At 56.7% G+C, this 15,485-nt stretch overlaps 2 protein-coding genes across 3 annotated transcripts in view; both read left to right on the plus strand.

Annotated features, from left to right (window-relative positions):
* The window catches only part of INTS3 (integrator complex subunit 3), a 39,437-nt gene extending 28,644 nt beyond the window's left edge, over positions 1-10,793 (plus strand). The window contains exons 16-31 of one of the 2 annotated variants that reach the window (XR_013381534.1): positions 128-257; positions 632-686; positions 899-1,002; positions 1,696-1,740; positions 1,891-2,010; positions 4,456-4,609; positions 5,839-5,907; positions 6,589-6,664; positions 7,047-7,160; positions 7,485-7,533; positions 8,369-8,536; positions 8,821-8,921; positions 9,043-9,115; positions 9,271-9,427; positions 9,520-9,658; positions 10,497-10,793. Coding sequence is in view for 1 of the 2 variants with exons in the window: in XM_077900733.1 (XP_077756859.1) it covers positions 128-257; positions 632-686; positions 899-1,002; positions 1,696-1,740; positions 1,891-2,010; positions 4,456-4,609; positions 5,839-5,907; positions 6,589-6,664; positions 7,047-7,160; positions 7,485-7,533; positions 8,369-8,536; positions 8,821-8,921; positions 9,043-9,115; positions 9,271-9,427; positions 9,520-9,597 (1,493 nt within the window). In the remaining variant the exon portion in view is untranslated. Of the gene's footprint in view, positions 1-127; positions 258-631; positions 687-898; positions 1,003-1,695; positions 1,741-1,890; positions 2,011-4,455; positions 4,610-5,838; positions 5,908-6,588; positions 6,665-7,046; positions 7,161-7,484; positions 7,534-8,368; positions 8,537-8,820; positions 8,922-9,042; positions 9,116-9,270; positions 9,428-9,519 lie in introns of both variants that reach the window. The other variant, XM_077900733.1, reaches the window with a different exon arrangement.
* Positions 10,794-11,223: 430 nt separating this feature from the next.
* On the plus strand, positions 11,224-15,243 carry SLC27A3 (solute carrier family 27 member 3). The gene is made up of 10 exons (XM_077900734.1): positions 11,224-11,791; positions 12,030-12,239; positions 12,515-12,673; positions 13,126-13,250; positions 13,437-13,631; positions 13,734-13,824; positions 13,933-14,131; positions 14,330-14,427; positions 14,513-14,643; positions 14,921-15,243. The coding sequence occupies exons 1-10, from the start codon at positions 11,224-11,226 to the stop codon at positions 15,095-15,097; spliced, it is 1,953 nt and encodes a 650-aa protein (XP_077756860.1). The 3' UTR covers positions 15,098-15,243.
* The last annotated feature ends 242 nt before the right edge of the window (positions 15,244-15,485 follow it).

Consider the following 15,485-nt stretch of genomic DNA (forward strand, 5'->3'; position numbering starts at 1 on the left):
GTCCCTGAGGCTGAGTATGCACATGTCCAGGGCACATGCCGAGGGCTCTCTGCACCGCCGGCATGTGGCGCTACCCCTGTTGCTGGAGTCTGGGCAAAAGACTGCTGTCCTGAATCTTTCCCTTCAGGAAAGAAGAGGGAGTTTCGCTTCCACCCTATCAAGGAGACAGTTGTGGAGGAGCCGGTTGATATCACCCCTTACCTTGACCAACTGGATGAGTCCCTCAGGGACAAAGTGCTCCAGCTCCAGAAGGGGAGGTGGGTGCAGCTCCTGCCCTCTACCTCAAGAGGCTCAGCCCCAGGCTTTCTGCCCGCTACTGCGTGGGGTGGTGGGAGGACCAGGGTAGGGTGGGGTTTTGGAGGCTCTGGGGGTATCTTCTGCTGTTTGGGTCAAGTGGGCACCCAGATCACACTCTACAGCTTCTGAGAACCAAAGCAGGATAGTGGAGATTTCCCTGCTCTTAGGGCCTCTGCCGGGGGAGCCCCAAATTCTGGCCTAAAGCCTCCCCTACCCAAGCCTAGATTCACACAGAGCTCCTTTGTTTTGTCTGTGAGTGGGTTGTGTTGGGCGTGTGTCCTGCCCTCAGCTGCCATTTACATCTCTGATGTTTCCTCTCCATCCCATATGACAGTGACACTGAGGCCCAGTGTGAGGTCATGCAGGAAATCGTGGACCAGGTCCTAGAGGTGAGGAGGTTCCCCACCCCCAGGAGGAAGCAGCCCAGCCTACCCTGTGCAGATTTCCCTCCACGCCCAGGCAGCTGGCTCCTTCCTTCCTGTCCCTCCTGCCCCCAATGGGTCCCCACTACAGAGCAGCACTTTGTGGGTCCTGGAGTTGGAAGCATATTGTGTAGAGGCTCTAGGTCCTGTGGTGACGCCACTCACTTTCTCACCACCAGGAAGACTTTGACTCCGAGCAACTGTCCGTCCTTGCTTCCTGCCTGCAGGAGCTCTTCAAGGCACACTTTCGAGGGGAGGTGTTACCAGAGGAGATCACTGAGGAGTAAGGCTTATCTTTCCTGACCCCTGCTGGTCTCCAGGGGCCAGAAGTGGGTTCTTAGGGCCTTAGTCCAGGAGACATCTTGCTGTGGACTTGAGAGAAATAATCATTTCACTTTTTTTTTTTAATAATTTTATTTTCAAGCAATCTCTACCCCAGTGTGGGGCTTGAACTCAGACCCCGAGATCAGGAGTCACATGCTCCATTGCCTGAGCCAGCCAGGTGCCCCTCTTCATTTGTTCTTAATCTCTCATGTGCTGATTTACTTAAACAAGGATTCATTTTTGTCTGCTGAATGTGGAGCGTGGGGCAGGGATGTGCACCGTAGATAGGACTGGACCCTTGTCCTGGACCCTCCCTGAGGGGCAGGAATTATATTTTTCTTTTTTTTTTTTAAGATTTTATTTTTAAGTAATCTCTATACCCAACATGGGGGCTCAAACCCAAACCCCAAGATCAAGAGTCGTATGCTTCTCCAACTGAGCCGGCCTGGTGCCCCCGGAATCTCATTTTCAATGAGTCACAGCCTAGACTGTGGTGTATGTTAGGAACCTGCTTTCCCTGTGACCAAGCCTGTGAGGCGGCAGGAAGTTGCCCTTTGCTTAGGAAAGGGGACTCTGGCATCCAGCCTCCATAAGGTCTGCCTGCAGCCTGTCTTCTCCACTCACGGATCTTAGATGTTACCACCTTTTGCAGGTCCCTGGAGGAGTCTGTGGGGAAGCCTCTCTACCTAATATTTAGGTAAGGACCCAGCTGCTGGGCCATCTGTCCTTCCTGTCAGCAGTCATATACTCTCTCCTGGGGTGATGGGACCCCCTTTCCAGAAGGCCCAAGCCTCTGCTGAGGCTCCACAGGAGGGTCTGCTCCCTTCTTCCCATCTCCCACCTCCAGGAACCTGTGCCAGATGCAGGAAGACAACAGCAGCTTCTCTCTGCTTCTGGATCTTCTCTCTGAGCTTTATCAGAAACAGCCCAAGATTGGCTACCACCTGCTGTACTATCTGAGGGCCAGGTGGGTACAATCTCCCCATGGAGCAGGTGTCCTGGAGAGCCTTTCCTATGTGTGCTGACTGCCCTGCCCCACCACTGGGACCTTTCCATGTGTTGTTGGGGGTTTTTGTTTGTTTGTTTGTTTGTTTGTTAAGATTTTATTTATTCATGAGAGACACAGAGATGCAGAGACATAGGCAGAGGGAGAAGCAGGCTCCATGCAGGGAGCCCGATATGGGACTCAATCCCAGGACTTCAGGATCACACCTGGAGCCAAAGACAGATGCTTAACCACTGAGCTACCCAAGCGTCCCTGGATTTTTTTAATAATAGCTTTATTTATTTATTTATTTTTTAATTTTTATTTATTTATGATAGTCACACACAGAGAGAGAGAGAGAGAGAGAGGCAGAGACATAGGCAGAGGGAGAAGCAGGCTCCATGTACCGGGAGCCCAATGTGGGATTCGATCCCGGGTCTCCAGGATCGCGTCCTGGGCCAAAGTCAGGCGCCAAACCACTGCACCACCCAGGGATCCCCAATAATAGCTTTAAAACCACAATTCAGTGGTTTAAAGTATATTTGCAAAGTTGTATGATTATTGCTGCTGGCTAAATTAGAACATCTTCATCACCCGCCTGAAAAATCAAGTCACATTTAGCAATCACCTTCTCATTCTCTCACCTCACCCCTGTCAATCATGGATCTGCTTTCTGTCTTTATATAGATTGACTTCTGTGTATTTCATGTAAATGGAATTGTACAGTGTGTGGTTTCTCATGACTGGCTTTCATCACTTGGTGTAACGTTTTTGAGGTTTACTCCTGCTGCAGCATGTGTCAGGACTTTTTCTCATGACCAAATAACACTCCATTGTCTAGATCCTGCAATTTATCTGTTCACGCATTGATGGACATTTGATTTGTTTCCACTTTTTTGTCTGTTGTGAAAGGAGCTGCTATGCACATTCACATTTTTACCTGGATAGGAGTTTTCCGTGTTCCTGGGCATATACACCTTAAGAGTGGAATTGTCATCAAACAGTAGCTCCATCTTTAACTTTGAGGAACTGCTGAACTCTTTACCAAAGCAACTGCAACCACCAGCAGCGTGGAGAGTTCTGATTTTTTCACGTGCTTCCCAGCACTTGTTATTGTCTGGCTTTTTCAGTATAGCCATCCTGTTGGGTGTGAAGTACTGTCTTGTTGTGGTTTTGATTTGCATTTTCCTGGTGGCTAATGATGTTGAGTGTCTTTTCATGTGCTTGTCATTGGTCAGTTGCATATTTTCTTGGGTGAAATGTCTGTTCAGATCTTCTAGTTTTTTGTTTTGTTTTTTAAGATTTTATTTATTTATTCATGAGAGACACAGACACAGGCAGAGGGAAAAGCAGGCTCCATGCAGGGAGCCCAACGTGGGACTCGATCCTGGGATTCTAGGATCACACCCCGAGCCAAAGGCAGATGCTTAACCCCTGAGCCACCCAGGCGTCCCTGTTTTTGTTTTAAGATTTATTTATTTATTTGAGAGAGAAGACTGTGTGTTTGCATCAGGGACACGCAAAGGGAGAGTGTGCAAGGGGGATGCACAGAGGGAGAGAGAGTCTCAAGCAGACCTCCTACCAAGCATGGAGCCAGTGTGGGGCTCGATCCTATTACCTTAAAGTCAGGAGCTGAGCCACCCAGGTGCTCTTCCTCTTCTGTTTCTTAATTGGAGTTATTCATCCTTTTATTGTTGATTTTTAAGAGTGTTTTTTTTTTTTTTTTTTTTAAGATTCTATTTATTCATGAGAGAGAGAGAGAGAGAGAGGCAGAGAAAGAAGCAGGCTCCATGCAAGGAGCCCGATGTGGGACTCCATCCCGGGACTCCAGGATCACGCCCTGGGTCGAAGGCAGGTGCTCAACTGCTGAGCCACCCAGGCATCCCTTAAGAGTTTTTTATATATATATTCTGAATACAAGTCCTTTATGAAACAAGATTTGCAAATATTTTCTCATTTTGTGAGTTGTCTTTTCACTTCCTTGATGGCATCCTTTGAAACACAGAAGCTTTACATTTTGAAGAGTCCAGTTTTTCTCCTGGTACTGTGGTTTTGGTGTCATGTAGATTTTCTCCTGTGTTTTCCTCTTGGAGTGGTATGGTTTCAGTTCTTACATTTGGGCCTCTGAGTCCTTTTGAGTTGTTTTGATCAGGATGTGAGGTGGGGGCTTCCGTATATGGTTGCCCTCATTGCTTAGAGCCCAGAAAGCAGAAGTAGCTTTCAACCCTCACCAGTTAGCAGCTTCATTAACTGTGGTCAGCCCTGCGTCTGGAGCATAGGGGAAGGAGGGGAGGGCGGGGTGGGGGGAGGGCCAGGAGACTGATGAACCCAATGCATCCATCTGGGGCAACAAAGGGATTGTAAAGGAGGGCCTACCTGGGGGATGTCTGGGGCTGGCTGCTGGCTTAGTCCTACCTGCTATTGCAGCAAAGCCGCTGCTGGGAAGATGAACCTGTACGAGTCATTTGCCCAGGCCACACAGCTGGGTGATCTGCACACCTGCTTAATGATGGACATGAAGGCCTGCCAAGAGGATGACGTGCGACTGCTGTGCCACCTAACACCCTCCATCTACACGGAGGTCAGTGTCTCTGATGGAGTCCCTCTGGGACAAGGCCACATCTTGCCTGCCCTCATGTGCAGCTATGTGGGGTGGGCTCACGAGACTGCACCTCTCTCTGTGTGCAACCCTGACCCTCCTTCACCTACCTCTGCTGGCCACGGCAGGCCATTTTTTCTCTCACCACTCCTACCTACCCACCCTCCCATCAAAGCTTAAAAAATATCTAAAACCCCCAGAATTCCTATCCTGTGCTTCGTGGCATGAGCTGGGATCTGGGCCTCCACACTTGGCTTCTCAGCTTCAGCCCCCGACCAAGACCACATTCACACACTGCAGGCTTCTTGCCATTTCAGTGCTCACCCTCAGTTTCTCTGGTGGTTCCCAAAGACCAGGCCTTTGTGGTGGGGACTCGATGCTCACTTCCCACCTTCACTCACTATCTTTTCTAGGGACTGGGACGTCGGACAGGGTATCAGCCCTTACTCTTCTTAGTGAAAGTCCCTGGGAACAGGCATATCTGGGCACGGGAGTATGGGTTTGACCCGAGGAACTGTGGTCTCAGCCAAATACTGCAGGGGGGTGGGGTATGAGCCCATCATAGGGCACTTTCATCCTCTACTCCCTCCCTGGTCGGTGGGTCTCCCCAGGAAGGTATCCTGCCTGCCCTCATGTACCCTGAACACTCACACTGTGCACTTTTCTCCTTGGCTGGGAGTTAATATACATTAGATGCAAATGCTTTTTTTTTTTTTTTTTTTAAGATTTTATTTATCTATTCATGAGAGAGAGCAGCAGAGACATTGGCAGAGGGAGAAGCAGCCCTTCCCCCCCCAGGGAGCCTGATGTGGGACTCAATTCCTGAACTCCAGAATCAGAGCTCAACCACTGAGCCATCCAGGGGTCCCAAAATGCTTATTTTGTTACTGCTGCCACACAGCACTTACCTATCAACCAGTCCTCCTCAATTCTATCTTTATCTCCAGATGGCTCCCCATTCTTCCCGGAGACGCGTGCACGCTCACACACTCTTCGTGCTGTGAACACAAATAGCAAATTTGGGTTCTTGAAGGGTCACAGTCCTGGCTTTACAGCTGTGGATCTTTGTGTAGGTGTTTGTGTTAGGATCCCACGTCTGGCTAACCCAGACACCCCCTGAGCATGTGGGAGGAAAGGGGAGGGGATTAGGAGGTACATACCAAGGGGTGCACCACGGACTCTTTCCCCACCTTCCCTCATTTTCTGTCCAGTTTCCAGATGAGACTTTGCGGAGTGGTGAGCTGCTGAACATGATCGTGGCTGTTATCGACTCTGCACAGGTGCTCCAAGGGCTGTCATCCTGGGAGGCCTGGGCCTGGGGGGGTGGGGTATGCACCTGTGCATGGTTCAGGCCTGGGGGCTAGAAGGGAAATGGGTCTCCAGGGAGGCAGGGACTCCAGTTCCACACGGAAAGTGAGGAGGGTGGGGTGTTTTGTTTTTTTTTTAAGCTCTCAACTATCTGTCCCCAGGGCTCCGGGTGAAAACAGGCCATTGACCTTCCCACCATGTATAGGGCCTCAGGAGGCTGCAGCATTTCTCCTAACTGAGGTTCTGTGTCTACGCTTCCTCTCCACTCACTTGCCCCACTTAGGACAGAAGAGCCCTCTTTTTCTGCCTCCCTCCTGCCCACACCTGAGTTCAGAGCTCAGCCTTCTAGAGCCTGTCCCTCCTCCTCAGGCTCTGGCTGGCACAGACAATGGCCAGCTAGACAATTTGCCCGTTCTCCCCCTGCTGTCAGGACATGGAAACCGCTCATACAGTCTTAACTGTTTTTGCCCCACTGGGGCCTTCAGCTGTTCTTCACAAGCCTCTCCATCCTGCAGAGACTTGCCTGTGCCTTTGAACTAGGTTTTCCCTTCCTCTGGTTTTTTCCCCATGGGAGCCCTCCTGCTGCTGCTCCTTCTGGCTTCCTGGCTGCTTTTAGAAGCAATGGCTTTGACCTTCCTCCTCCTCCTCCTCAGCTCCAGGAGTTGGTCTGCCACGTGATGATGGGGAACCTGGTTATGTTTCGAAAGGACTCTGTCCTCAACATACTCAGTAAGTGAGCAGGCCCTGCTCCCTGGGGCAGGGGCATGACCTGAGGCCCTGGGTCTGAGGCTGAGAGTGGGGTAGATGCCCTGCTCTGAGGTCTCTTGGTATCTATGGGTTCGACTCTTGCTTAAGCTGTAGCCTTCCCACCTCAGGGCTGGTGGGACGATAGAAGCCACATGAAGTCTTTGAAAATAACAGTATGGAAAGGGAGAGCCCTTGTGGTGTTAGGATCACTGTCACCACCTGTGTACCACACCTGTGTACCTGCCTGCTTGGGTTGCTGCTGGTCTGTGGATTAGCCCTGTGTGTGTGTAGGTGTGTGTAGGAGAGAGGAGAGCCTAGCACACTCCCGTGAGCGAGCACGCCTGCCCTTCTCTGTCCCCTGCAGTCCAGAGCCTGGACTGGGAGACCTTTGAGCAGTACTGTGCCTGGCAGCTCTTTCTGGCCCACAACATCCCCCTGGAGACCATAATCCCCATCCTGCAGCATCTCAAATACAAAGGTGAGTAGGGCTGGGAGCAGGGAGAACTGGGAGAAGGACAGTCCCAGGCCCTCTGGGGCAAGGCTGGGCCCCTTGGCTCCTGGGTGAGCAGACCCACTGCTGACCCTCCATTCCTGCAGTCAGTCCCTTGGGCTCTCCACCTGAGCCCTGCAAGCCCGCTCTGAGCAGGCACAGCCTCGGGAGTTTCTGGACGCAGGGGACGGTCCAGGCCCCTTAGGGAAGACTGTCCATTCCTCCGAGTGGCTGTTGACTAGGGGGTGGGAGAGGTACCGACTTTTCCTGGAGCTACACAGCCCTCTGAGCAGCCTCTGCCTTCCCCCACAGAGCATCCGGAGGCCCTGTCCTGCCTGCTGCTTCAGCTCCGAAGAGAGAAGTGAGTTCTACTTTGAGATTCTAGTTCCGGGTCACAGCCTCCCAGAGAGGAGCATCCTGGGGCTCTGACACTGCTGCTCCGGCTGGGGGCTGGCCAGGGTTTTTCCTACTGGGGACATCTGCTTATCCTGCCCCTCCCCCCAGTGATTTACAAACTAGCAGCTCCCCTGGGATGTGGGCTTCCTCTGGACTTTACCTCCCTGCCCCCTGCCCCAGCCCTGGGAGGAGGGGTGGGGTGCATGGACGGATATCCGGCTTTCCTGCTCCCCACCCCTCCTCTGCTGAGGCCCCTGAGGCCCCTGAGGCTGTGGGGACTACAAGGGTGGGGCCTGCAGGGGGAACGGCACTTTTCCAATAGCCTAGATGAGCAGGGCAGCGACTGTGCACCTTTCCTTCCTACCTTCCTGCCTCCCTCCCACCTCAGTGTGTCAGGCATTGGTGCAGAAAGTGGCACAGAACTTCCTGAAGGAAGTGGGCGGGCTCAGGGCAGTGTCTTACCAGTCCCCTTCCCTGTGCCTTCTCAGGCTGCAGACTTCAGTCCTTTTACCACCCTGGCCCATTTCCTGACTGTTCTGGGCAAGGTGAGGGAGCGTTGGTGAGCCACCTCCCCAGTGTGCATGCCAGCTATGACAGCAGGAACCCAAGAATCCCTTCTGCCTCCTGGCTTCAGCTAAGGCTGAAACCAGCATTCCTTGGCCCCAGGAGAAGAGGGGAGAGGGTGTGAGAGCAGGAGGCTACGGCAACTCAGGTTGGGGAGTAAGCAGGTGGGAGTAACCAAGGGACCCTCAGGTCAGCTGTGTGAGCAGGGGACCCTCCTCCCCTCTCATGCTCCCCAGGCCAAGTGAGGAAATGGTGAAGATGGTATTGAGCAGACCCTGCCACCCCGACGACCAGTTCACCACCAGCATCCTGAGGCACTGGTGCATGAAGCATGATGAGCTGCTGGCTGAGCACATCAAGTCCCTGCTCATCAAGAACAACAGCCTCCCCCGCAAGAGGCAGAGGTGGGCCTTGGGCCCCGTGGGGGCTGCCCACATCCACAGGCCAGTGCCAGGGCTGGTCTTTCTTGGTTCGTGGGTGACACCTAGTGGTCTGACGCTGCCTGGTGTACAAGCCCACCCCAGCCTTTCCCCTCCTTTCCTAGTGCCCAGTGGTGGGTCCTGTTCCACCCTACCCTTCCTTGTCTGGGCTGTGCCCACCTTCAGGAGGGACCCTGGTCGGGAGGGTGGCATACACTGCCTCAGCCCTGCTCTGGGGCTCAGGCTCTGGCTGGGTGCCTTCCCTGCAGCCTGAGGAGCTCCAGCAGCAAGCTGGCCCAGCTGACTCTGGAGCAGATCCTTGAGCACTTGGACAACCTGCGTCTCAACCTGACCAACACCAAACAGAACTGTATGTACCATGCCCCTAGTGCTACTCCGGCTCAGACCAGTCCTGGAGGCGGGGGGGGGTGGGGCAGGGGCCAAGAGCTGAGGGGGCTCTGCCACTTCTCACAGGCCTTCTTTCCCTCTAGTTTTTAGCCAGACTCCGATTCTCCAGGCCCTGCAGCACGTCCAGGCTAGCTGTGATGAGGCCCACAAGATGAAGTAAGGCTTCTGGCACTTATGGCCTGGGAAGCCTTGGGAGGCCTAGGAGAGGGGCCCTGCTGGAGAGGAGGATGGGGTTGAAGAGAAGTAGAACCCACCCTGCAGGGGACAGAGAAGAGCCTGGGAGGAATGTGAGGGCATGTTCTTTCCCTCAGGTTCAGCGATCTCTTTTCTCTGGCTGAGGAATATGAGGACTCATCCACCAAGCCACCCAAGAGCCGGAGGAAAGCAGCTCTGTCCAGCCCCCGCAGTCGGAAGAATGCCACCCAGCCCCCCAATGCCGAGGAAGAGTCAGGCTCTAGCAGTGCCTCGGTGAGAGCCCTCACTTCTGCACGGCAGCAGGTGGGGCTGGATCCAGCAGCTGCTCAGGCTGATGACTGACCCCCTCCCTTCACCTCTTTCAGGAGGAAGAAGACACAAAACCGAAGCCCACCAAGCGGAAACGGAAAGGCTCCTCTGCAGTGGGGTCTGACAGTGACTGAAGCCCCGATTTCCCCATCCCACCCCCAGTTGGACTGCCCTCCCCTCCTTGGTGAATCAGAGGTTAATGAGGGCTGGGGAGATAGTGGGTAAATACCCTCTGCCCCTGCCCAAGGCTCACTGGTGGGAGGGATGAGCTTCTTCCTTGGCTCAGCCTGAGAAGCTGCCATGCAGCCCCAGTCCCCTCCTGTCCAGGGACCCCCCAGCCCCATCACACTGCTGCTCCCACCAACTCGGGTCCCACTGAAGCTAGTAGAGGCTGTGTGAGATCTGGGCTGGTGCAGGTCCTCAGCCCCTGCCCCTCCTGCCCCTCCCAAAGAGAAGAGGAATGGCAGGTGGAGCTGCTGGTTAGAGAGGATGGGAGAGAAGACAGTGTGGACACCCCTTCCCATGTTCACCATCTCGCCTTGATTTGCTCTCCATCTTCCAGTGTGAGATGGGCATTTCTTCAGCGACGTGGTGCAACTGCCCTTTCCTGGGCACGGGATGAGGGGAGAGGGAGGCTGGAGCCCCACCCCCCAGGCCACAGAACTATCAGATGGTCCTGCTTCCTTGGTTCTGTCTTTTTTGTTTTGGTTTTGTTTTTTGGCAGAGATAATCGCATTTTAAAAGTTTTTAAATGACAATAAAACATGCCAGAATTGGCCCATCTGCACTTCCTGGTGCACTCAGGTGGCCTTGGAACTTACTCTTGTCCTCCCTGCACACCCCCTTATCTGGGACAGGAGGGGCTCTGGCTTCGCTGCCCCCCACCTGACCGGCCTTCCTGCTGTCCTTGGGGCCTTGGGCCAGGCACTGACCTGTGCAGGCACCCATCTCCCTTTAATTGAACTCTCTTCCTCCCCATTCCTCTGAAGAAACTAGAGGCCTCCAACAAAAGTGAGTATGTAGTCCATTTTAGGTCTGTGTGCTTACCACCTACTGGAGGACTGCTAGTGCGTCAAGGATGCCCCCATCTCGGATTCTGAAGGATGGAAGTGGGCCTGGTGGGGACAGTGGAGTTACCAGCGACAAGGACCTTCCTCGTTGCTGTCTGGCCACTTGCCGTCCCCTGGGCTGCCCCGGAGGCTGGGTGGTGCCCTCGGGACTGGGGAGGCGGCCTGCGACCTACGACCTACGACCCACGACCCTTCTCTGGAGGCTTCTTCCTCTCCCCTTCCCGCCCCCTCTGCCCCAATTAAAACCAGAATGGAAAGCACTCCCTGGCTGGCCCCAGTTCTTGCGCCCTTGCCCAGAGGGAGGGGCCTCAGCCGGCGCCCCTCCGGAACCGCGGGTCAGGGTCCCCGCCCGTCCCCTGGGGCTGCCGCCGAAGCTGCAGGGGGGGCAGGGACCTGGCGGCAGGCCCGCTGGCGCTTTGCTGGCGACTTTCGACTTTCTCGGGAGTGAGCGGTGGCCTCCTGGGGAGTAAACCTGAGTGCGGGCCTGGAAGGGCGGGGGCCGCCGGCTGTCTGGGCGCTCTCTGGGCGGAGCGCAGCGGTGGGGGAGCCGCCCCCGCCCCGCCGGGAGAGGGAAGGGGGCGGGGGGGGGCCGGCTGGGAAGGGGCGTGTGCCGGCGCACGCGCGCTCCCGGGGCAGAGGCTAGCGGCCCCAGATCTAGGAAGGGAACCTCGGGCTCACGACGGGGGTACTATGGCCGCCCTCCTGCTGCTGCCGCTGCTCCTGCTGCCGCTGCTGCTGCTCGTGTGGAAGCTGCACCTCGGGCCGCGGCTGCGCTGGTTCGCGGCGGACTTCGCCTTCGCGCTGCGCGCCCTCCGCTGCAAACGGGCTCTCCGAAAGCGCGCCCTGGCCGCGGCCGCCGCCGACCCCGGGGGCCCGGAGGGGGGCTGCAGCCTGGCCTGGCGCCTGGCGCAGCTCGCCCGGGAGCGCCCCGCGCACGTCTTCCTCATTCACGGCGCGCGGCGCTTCAGCTACGCGGAGGCCGAGCGCGAGAGCAACCGGGCTGCGCGCGCTTTCCTGCGGGCGCGGGGCGGGGACGCGGGGCTGGGCGGCGGTGCGGGGGACGAGCAGGCCGCGGCCCCCCTGGCACCCGGGGCTACCGTGGCGCTGCTCCTGCCCGCCTGCCCCGAGTTCCTGTGGCTCTGGTTCGGGCTGGCCAAGGCGGGCCTGCGCACGGCCTTTGTGCCCGCCGCCCTGCGCCGGGGTCCCCTCCTGCACTGCCTCCGCAGCTGCGGCGCGCGCGCTCTGGTCCTGGCGCCAGGTGAGGCCGCGGGCCGGCCGGCCTCGGAAGAAGGCCGGAAAGGGTCCTTGGGGTTGCCAGCCTTTGGGTTTGCGAAGTGATGGAGGCGGGTCTTTGGTTCCGAGAACGGTGATGGGATGTTCACACTCTTCCCCTCGCCGGACAGCAGTGAGGTGGCGGGAGGGGCAAGGGAGGCGTAAATCGGCAGGGGTGGAGAAGCCTTCTGGGCCGCCCAGCCAGGCCTTCGCACCCCATCCAGAGTTCCTGGAGTCCCTGGAGCCTGACCTGCCGGCCCTGAGAGCCATGGGGCTCCATCTTTGGGCTGTAGGCCCTGAAGCCCATCGTGTCGGAATCAGCGATTTCCTGGCCGAGGCCTCGGCTGAAGTGGATGAGCCAGTGCCGGGGTACCTATCCGCCCCCCAGAGCATAATGGACACGTGCCTGTACATCTTCACTTCTGGCACTACGGGTGAGCACTGGACACCATGCTTCCCTCCCAGAGACTAAGGCAGAGGAAAGCAGAGGGCCAGCCTCAGTTTCCAAGCCGCTCCAGGTCGCTGGTCTCTCCGATCCCGCTCATTTCTCCACGTCCCTGAACTTCCCACGTTTCCAGGACAGCTTGGCCTCCCTTCTCAGCTTCAGCCTCGCCTCTGCCTCTTTCTGTGGGAACCTCAGGAGGAGCAGAGGGAGGCAGGGCCTGAATCTCAGACCCTTCCCGGGATCTCGCCCCCCCGCCCCCCACAGGCCTCCCAAAGGCTGCTCGGATCAGCCATCTGAAGGTTCTGCAGTGCCAGGGGTTCTACCAGCTGTGCGGTGCCTTCCCGGAAGATGTCATCTACCTTGCCCTCCCACTCTACCACATGTCTGGCTCCCTGTTGGGCATCGTGGGCTGCTTGGGCATTGGTCAGTCTCCCTGACTCCCACCCCAGCCCTCCCCCACTGTAGTCCTCCAGCAAGTGTTTTTCTAGTGAACGTTTAAGTACCTACTCTGGTATGCTCACCTGGGGAATGCTTCCTGAGTCCTTCAGCTAGAGAATCCTGAAGAAGGGGGAGGGGGCCACCTCTCCAAGAGCTCCTGGTACCATGGAGGAGCATCAGTCCCGAACCAGTAGGGAGGCCATTCACAGAACTCCAGACCCCAGGGGGCGGTGGGGAAGGGCTGTGGCTGGAGAAGAGCATGGACTGTGTGTGGATGAGAAGCAGGGAAAGGGCATTAACCTCTCCAGGCAGGTGGGAAAGGAAGCTGGCCCTGTGTTTGATTGTCACAGCAGGGCCTCCCCTGGGAAGGAGGGGGTTGGGGTGTCCCCACAGCCCAGAACCTCACCTTCCTGCCTGTCCTCCCCCATTTCTGGCAGGGGCCACGGTGGTGCTGAAGTCTAAGTTCTCTGCTGGTCAGTTTTGGGAGGATTGCCAGCAGCACAGGGTGACAGTGTTCCAGTACATTGGGGAGCTGTGCCGATACCTTGTCAACCAGCCCCCAGTGCGTGTGCTCAGGTCACGGGCAGGTCATGGGACACTGGGAGACAGTTGTCTGGGGGGAAGGAACAGCAGGGCAGGGTGAGGAGCGAGGCCAGAGCGGAAGGGGCCTTGGGGTGGGATACAGGACAGCAGTCTCAGGAGCTGGCATCACAGCATGGAACCTTCTGCCCGTCTCCCCTCATCTCAGAGCAAGGCAGAACGAGGCCACAAGGTCCGGCTGGCTGTGGGCAGTGGGCTGCGTCCGGACACCTGGGAGCGCTTCGTGCGGCGCTTTGGGCCTGTTCAGGTGCTGGAGACATATGGACTCACAGAGGGCAACATCGCTACTTTCAACTACACAGGAGAACTGGGTGCTGTGGGACGTGCCTCCTGGCTTTACAAAGTAAGGGAGGGTGGGAAAGAACCTGGGGTCCCCCCGGAGGTGGGGAGCAGGGAGGGGCTCATGCCTCTGAAATGACCCTGTGCTGGGTCTCCCTTCCCCTAGCATGTCTTCCCCTTCTCTTTGATTCGCTATGATGTCACCACAGGGAAGCCGATTCGGGATGCCCAGGGGCACTGCGTGGCCACATGTCCAGGTTTGTGCCTGGGGATGGGGGTGGAGGAGGGGCACAGCCAGCAAAGGAGGGTGGGGACTGGACAGTGGGGTGAGGCAGAAAGCAGCCTGACCCCAGTGACTCTGCCAGGTGAGCCGGGGCTGCTGGTGGCCCCAGTAAGCCAGCAGTCCCCATTCCTGGGCTATGCTGGGGGGCCAGAGCTGGCCCTGGGAAAGCTGCTGAAGAATGTCTTCCGGCCTGGGGATGTTTTCTTCAACACTGGGGACCTGCTGGTCTGCGATGACCAGGGTTTTCTCCGCTTCCACGATCGTACCGGAGATACCTTCAGGTATCTGACTTTCTAAGTCCGTTCCCAGGCATCCCATCCCTGTGACCCAAAGTCCCTAACCCTAACTCCCTAAGTCCCACCCAGAGCCAGACCTGTCCTCTCAGACCTCCTCAGCACCTGTGGCCAGTGAGCATCTGGCACTCCCATCTATCCTCCCTCCAGTGCCTTGTAGGTCTCAGAACCTCTGTCGTCTTGTAGGTGGAAAGGGGAGAATGTGGCCACCACTGAGGTAGCGGAGGCCTTGGAGGGCCTGGATTTTCTCCAGGAGGTGAACGTCTACGGAGTCACCGTGCCAGGTGTGGGTACAGGGGAGGTGGGGGAAGCTGGCTCCCCATCCTGGCATTCCTTGGGCACAGCTGCTGACCTCCCCCCCACCATCAGGGCATGAAGGCAGAGCTGGGATGGCAGCCCTGGTGCTGCGCGCCCCCCAACCGTTGGACCTTGCACAACTCTACGCCCATGTTTCTGAGAATTTGCCACCGTATGCCTGGCCTCGATTCCTCAGGCTCCAGGTGATCAGCTGCACCTGCCCCCCCACCCCTCATATCTGCCGCAGTTGCTAGTCCCCAATCCCCAAACCCACACAGGGATCCTCACAGAACACTCTCCCTCCTGGACATGCATGCCTCTGCCCTCCTTTAGGCGAGGCTCCTCTTCCCTGCCACCCCTTCCCCTAACCCCTGACCTCGTACCTCCTTTCCCCTGCCCCCTGAAAAAATCCAGGTGGTTCATCTGAAGCACCTGGGCAGAACATGTCTTCCCTCAACTCCTCTTGCTGTCCTTCTTCAGGAGTCTCTGGCCACTACAGAGACCTTCAAGCAGCAGAAGATGCGGATGACGAAGGAGGGCTTTAACCCGAACGCACTGTCTGACCCCCTGTACATTCTGGACCAGGCTGGGGGTGCCTACCTGCCCCTCACACCTGCCCGGTACAGGGCCCTCCTGGCTGGGGAACTTCGCATCTGAGTCCTGTTTGTGCAGGTGCCTGAGGCAGCAACTTGGTGGGTTGGGGGCATGGCAGGTGTACAGGGGGCATCCAGAATCTTTTTTTTGTTTTGTTTTTTTACCAGATTTGGAGTCATTTTATAATAAAAGGGGCCGGAGCCAGTCTAGTTCTTTCTGATCTGCGATCATTTGGGTCCTCCTTGTCTGTGGAACTCCTTTTTCCTGGCACAGAGCCACACACATCCCTGCCCTGACGTCACGTGGGTCTGGACCTCGGTGACCCCTCGTGATCCTTGTCCTTAAAGAGCCCCGGGTGGCAGATGTCATACCTGAGCATGGTGCTGGGCTGCTCTGTGGTGCTGGAGGACTCGGCCAAAAGGCACAGATGGACAGCCGGATGCCCAGAAAT

The sequence above is a fragment of the Canis aureus genome, chromosome 6 (assembly GCF_053574225.1).
Source record: "Canis aureus isolate CA01 chromosome 6, VMU_Caureus_v.1.0, whole genome shotgun sequence".
In the NCBI taxonomy this organism is placed as follows: Eukaryota; Metazoa; Chordata; class Mammalia; order Carnivora; family Canidae; genus Canis; species Canis aureus.